The sequence below is a fragment of the Conger conger genome, chromosome 1 (genome assembly GCF_963514075.1).
Source record: "Conger conger chromosome 1, fConCon1.1, whole genome shotgun sequence".
In the NCBI taxonomy this organism is placed as follows: Eukaryota; Metazoa; Chordata; class Actinopteri; order Anguilliformes; family Congridae; genus Conger; species Conger conger.
The window spans coordinates 79359619-79365838 of NC_083760.1; the positions used below are offsets into that span (position 1 = coordinate 79359619).

Below are 6220 nucleotides of genomic sequence, written 5' to 3' on the forward strand. Positions count from 1 at the left end.
GTAAGACGTAAGCAATATATCTGGCTGCCTAGGGCCACTTTCATCATTTACCAAGTCAAATGCCGAAATGTTTGATTTTGAGTAAGTCACTCATCCCTGTCTCACCTGCAGCTAGTTCAGAATGCTGCTGGCAGGCACTTGAAAGGAGGAACACATTTCTCTACGATTTTACGGTTTTATTACTTGTTTTAGTTGGCACCTCTTTACATCTCTGACCTCCTTTGCTCCTGTTCCTTTATATTAATGGCATTTGCCAGACAGTTGATTAGACTAAGCAGGAGACAATCCTACCCTGGAGCAATGCAGGGTTAAGGGCCTTGCTCAAGGGCCCAACGGATGTGCGGATCTTATTGTGGCTACACCGGGGATCGAACCGCTGAACCCAGTCATGTACCTTAACCACTTTGATGAATATGAGGTTTATGTAGTGTAGTTTATGAATACAAGTTGGGGGCAGCCTGTAGCATAGTGGTAAAGGTACATGACTGGGACCCACAAGGTCAGTGGTTCGATCCCTGGTGTAGCCTCAATAAGATCCACACAGCCGTTGGGCCCTTGAGCAAGGCCCTTAACCCTGCATTGTTCCAGGAGAGGATTGTCTCCTGCTCAGTCTAATCAACTGTACTTCGCTCTGGATAAGAGCATCTGCCAAATGCCATTGATGATGTACAAGTTGATTTGACTCCATCAGCAGATGACCAACTGGACATAGCACAATCTCCATCAACAGTAGACCCATTGAACACAATGCACAAAGAGGACATGACCCAGACCCATTAATCCAAAGGTTTTCTTTTGTCAATCAAAACTGTCCAAAGACTACATACAACAAGACTACAATACATGCATTTGCATACATACATACATTCCATTTTAGAGTTCCAAAAGAGGGCTTAAAAGATGCCTTCAGTTCTGACTGCAAAATATCTTACCAAATCTACCCGGGAAAGCTGTTTTGAGGTCATGTTGTCTCAACCAAGATACAAACACGTTCCTGCTAAGGCCGACTCTTGGATACGTACGCACTCCTGGTCAATATTGAAAGTCTTACCAAAAGGTTGCACAGACTCACCTCTCAAGCAAGCAATTCCCAGCAGGCAGACCAGCACCGTACCCACATACTGACTGACCGGGATCAGCTTGGTGTTGCAGATGTACCCTAAACAACACAACATGCGACACTGCTCATAAGAACACATCACGCACAAGAGAGTAATATAACACACGTGAAACAGGAAATAAAAAATATCTTGACCAGACACGCTGCTGCCCACTGACAGACTTAGCAAGACTATAAACTTTAAGAGTATTATCACAGTATTGATTTGCTGAGCATTTATCTGGAATACCTCTGGTGGCTTTTGCTTCATATGGAGCCCATTTATAGCACTGAATATTTACAGAAATAGCAAGCAAAAGCCACATGCCCGAGGGTACGACTGCAGTGTGGCGCCCTGCAATCAATAGACAGGCCTAAAATCACAGCAGCTGAAAAACTGCACTTGGCTTAAAGTGTTTTTCTACCCTGAAGATTTTCTGTGCTCACGGCATACTGAAGGTGCATGTACACAGTCTACCATCCACCCCTCTTTAAAACGTAGCCAAAGTACACACACACTCACCGAGCACTTTATTTACTTTACTTTATTACACCTACTTATTCATGCCATTAACTAATCAGCCAATTGTGGGGCAGCAGTGCAATGCATACCATCATGTAGATGTGGGTCAGGAGCTTCAGTTAATGTTCACATCAACTGTCAGAATGGGGGAAAAAAAGGTGAACTAAGTGACTTTGACCGTGGAATGATTGTTGGTGGCAGACAGGGTGGTTTGAGTATCCCAGAAATTACTGATCTCCTGGGATTTTCACGCACACTAGTCTCTAGAGTTTGGCAAGAATGGTGCAAAAAAAGAAAAAGAAATCCAGTGAGCAGCAGTTCTGCAGACAGAAATGCCTTGTTAATGAGAGATGTCAGATGAGAATGGCCATACTGGTCAAAGCTGACGGGGAAGTGACATTAACGCAAATAACCACACATTACAACAGTGGTATGCAGAAGAGCATCTCTGAGCACACAATGCATCATAAGTGGACAGGTTACAACAGTAGAAAAATAAGTCTAACAAATACCTAATAAAGTGCTTGTTGAGTGTATTTGCTATATATATATATATATATATATATATATATATATATATATATATATATATATATATATACACACACACACATAGATATATATATTTGAATTCATGGAAAACAACAGCAAGCATACGCTGTGTTATGCATGTAATAGCTGCAGTGTTTAATATAACTAGTAAGAATGTGAATGGAATCTATGCTAGTTTGTGCTTGTTTCAGGAACTTTCTTCCTTCAGTCTCTTCAGCATGTAAAATGCATGTTCAATTGGATTCGGATCTGGTGATTGAGTCGGCCAGTAAAGGATTTTCCACTTTTTGGCCGTCAAAAAACCCCTTTGTTGCTCAAGCAGTGTTTCAGCTCATCTTCTTGTTGCATGTTGAAGTGCAAATAAAACATTTCTGTAGCCTTCAGATTTCATTGTTGTACTTCTGTCCGCACTCATATCATCGATGGAGACAAGTGATCCCGTTCCAGCAGCAGCCATACGGGCCCAAGCCATCACACTTTGGATCATGGGGGGCATTTCCTTTTTTTCTCTCCACACTTTGCTCTTTCCATCACTCTAGTACATGTTAAATCTTTTTCCCATCTGTCCACAAGACTGTGTTCCAGAACTCGTGGGGCTCCAGTAGGTGCTTTTCAGCAAACAGTAATCTCGCCTTTCTGTTCTTCCGGCTTATCAGTGGTTTGTATCTTGTAGTTTACCCACAGCAGTCCTGCTGGTGTAGTCTTCTACATATGGTAGACACATCTACACCTGCATCCAGGAGAGTTTTTTTGATCTGCTGGGCCGTTGTCAGGGTGGGCTACAGTGGTCGTCCTCGGTCGACTGATTCTTTTGCCATAATTTACTTCACCAGTTGTTTTTCCTTGTTAATAATGAACCAAACTGATTGATTCATTTTCATTTCTGAGCCTCATGACAGCTCCAGAGGCGATTGCAAAGACTAGACATCAACAGCTCTCTTCTGCATTCACTAACAATACAAATGAACACACCTGCCTAACAAAACACATCTGTGAAGACAATTCTACAGATACTTGTAGAATTTCTAAACGGTTCATCCGAATGAAAGTACCCTCCAATTAAAGCTCACAGTCTGCACTTCAACCTCATTGTATCCTTTCACTGAAATGCTAGAGTATAGAACCAAAATGTAAAAGACATGCCACTGTCCACTGCATGATGGTGCTCATATATAAGCAGGTATTTAAATGCTAACCATCTCTATCTGCATCAGTTCCCGACCCACAGTTTTGAAGCCATTTGAAGCCACTGATGTAACCAAACAGCGCAAGGTGTTCAGTCGGAGAACTGACAGAATGACTGTCGCAGACAATCAGATCAAAACAACACAGGGAGTGGTCGCCGTACCTTTCCTGTAGAGGTAGCACAGTAACAGCGGGGAACTGTAGTACGAGATCGACCAGAGAGCCGAAGCCTGCAACACAACAGCAACACAAACGACGTCACAACATCGACCGGCTGTGCTATACACACTCAATATGATTATGCAACGCCGAAGCCTTCTATTAATCCGTCTATAGTCGAGACTAGTTTCTGAGGGAACTGTAAAGCGTTTTGACATTTTGAAGTATGCACGATTTGAATGTTGTTGGAGCGTGCAATTCGTCCGGTGCTATTCTGCAGCCAGGACCACTGACCCATCCCAGGATGCTGTCGGTGTGTTTCTCAAGACTCTTGGGCTGGTATGGCCATCCCTGTTAGCATGAGAGAGAAAGAAAACGTAAATTGAACGGAAGCGCAGGAGCAATTTGTGATTAGAGAAATAGCTAGCGCTAAATTATGCGGGCATATTTTCGCAGTGCATACCTAGGCTAGTTGTCCCCTCAACTGTAATGATTGCTTAATTCCCCCGAAATTAGATGTAATATTTAAATGTTCCGATACGCAGGAAAATTCCTTTAATCACACACCCCTGACATTCAGTTTGACAGCCCGATTCACATTCAATAACAGAACTGACTTCCGCAGTAGCCAGCGTACTAGGCAGCGACCAGCCAATAATGCCCTCTCTAGCGAAACAGATTGTCTCTATCGTTGGCTGCCAGTCACTCACACACACTCGCCCATGTTAATCCTTGCACTCACCCTCCTCCCGGTTCGGGCTTCAGGTCTGCTCTGGTCCGGTGGGCGATGAATTCGGTGTAGATTGGGCCCAAAAAGACAACGAAACCATATCCAACCGGCCATTCTTCTCGGAGGTTAGAAGCTACGGAAGCCCAAGAGGGAATGCGTTTTCATCCGGAAATGAGCCGCGTTGGGATGGCTGGAATCAGTTTCTGAACAGCGGTCTCGGTCCAATGCGAATGATGTTTATAAAATGGTGCTTTTATCTTCAAGTATGCTTAAAATATTAGAACGTAAATTTGTCAAAAGATAATCCCGTCTAGTTCAAAACTGTTTTTAAAAAAAATGATTATTTATTTATGTATGTATTTATTTCCTACGTTGGGTATTTGTGACACATGCATACATTTGTCACAAATCCCCCCCCCCCCCCATTTCAGGGGACCAAAAGTAATGGAATAGAATAGACTCCTTAGCTGTTACTGATTACTCTGGCATATTCAATTGCTTCCTTGGTGCAGGTATAAGAAAGAATTCAGTATCTAGTCTTGATTCTAGGTCTTTGATTGCATTAAGAACCTGTCATTGGCATTTGTCAACATGAGGACGAGAGTTGTTTAAACGAAAGTGAAGGAAGCTATTAGAAGAAATAAGACAAGAACAGTCAGAGGCATAGGGAAAACAATAGGCTTACCAAAATAAACTGTTTGGAACATCATTAAGCACTAGTGTGCCCAGTAATTGCAATGCGGTTGGAAAGACCAAGGAGTACCTCGACAGTTGATGACAGAACAATTCTCACCATAATGAACCCCCAAACACCTGTCCAGCAGATCAGAGGCACTCGAGGCAGACGTGGGTGTGTCGGTGACAACTCTCCGGAGAAAGACTTCACAAATAGAACCACGGGAGCTACACTGCAAAATGCAAACCACTCCAAAATCAGCTGCAAAAACAACAAAGTCAGGTTACAGTTTGCTAAGTAGTACCTAAAAGAGCCTGCAGAGTTCTGGAAAAGGGTCTGGTGGACAGATGCATGTATGGCTGCCACAGATGCTTGCTCACCTGTCTCCATTGATAATGCAACTGCCGTTAGCAGCAGTGGAGTACATTTTGAAGTGTACAGAAGTGTACAGAATCTTATCTTTTAAAGTGCAATCAAATGCCTCCAAACTCATTGGACTGTGCTTCATCCCACAGTAAGGCAATGACTCCAAACCAGCGCTCTCTTAAGGATGTTCCAAACACTTTGTTTTGGTAAGCAAATTTTTTGACCTATGTTTGTTTTTTTCTTATTGCTCAGCCTCATATATGGCAATGTATAAAAAGGGATGTAATTCCTACGGAAATCACCTGATATGTATGTAAATACCATACAATTAACGGCAACTTCCCATTGAACTCACATAGTGACATTTCAAATACAATGTGCTGGAGCAAAGAGCCAAAAGAATGGAAATTGTACCACTGTCCAAATATTTATGGACTTCACTGTGTATAGGTTACCGCGTGTGATGTACATTTCTGCATTGAAGCTGATGTATTATAAATAACAATGCTATATTATAGCTTTATATAAAAAATGTGGTAGTTTAATATTTATCATGCATTATTGACTGATATTTTCAGTTCAGACATTTGCCTGGCTAACAACAACTGTTTGTGACAGATTCCTTTCTCCAAGAAAATGACAAATTAGGTATTTGGTTTATTAGTTTTTTAAAGATGTGAATAATCCAGCTGGTTATAAATTTTTCATTTTCAGGCACAGAAAAAGATAGAATATGCAATGCAAGAATGTCACTACATCAGCTGATTTGGCTAGATGATTTAAATCATAGCAAGCAGATAACTAGGGGCGGCCTGTAGCGTAGTGGTTAAGGTAAATGACTGGGACCCGCAAGGTCGGTGGCTCTAATCCCGGTGTAGCCACAATAAGATCCGCACAGCCGTTAGGCCCTTGAGCAAGGCCCTTAACCCT

The 6220-nt window shown here is 42.3% G+C and overlaps 1 protein-coding gene across 1 annotated transcript in view; it reads right to left on the bottom strand.

Annotated features, from left to right (window-relative positions):
• Positions 1-5062, bottom strand: part of abhd16a (abhydrolase domain containing 16A, phospholipase) — an 18964-nt gene extending 13902 nt beyond the window's left edge. Inside the window, exons 1-5 of the mRNA XM_061236777.1 lie at positions 5042-5062; positions 4261-4381; positions 3813-3869; positions 3523-3589; positions 1073-1159 (exon numbers count right to left, since the gene is read on the bottom strand). Coding sequence (XP_061092761.1) covers positions 1073-1159; positions 3523-3589; positions 3813-3869; positions 4261-4362 — 313 coding nt within the window. The 5' untranslated portion in view covers positions 4363-4381; positions 5042-5062. The remainder of the gene's footprint in view (positions 1-1072; positions 1160-3522; positions 3590-3812; positions 3870-4260; positions 4382-5041) is intronic.
• Positions 5063-6220: the final 1158 nt, after the last annotated feature.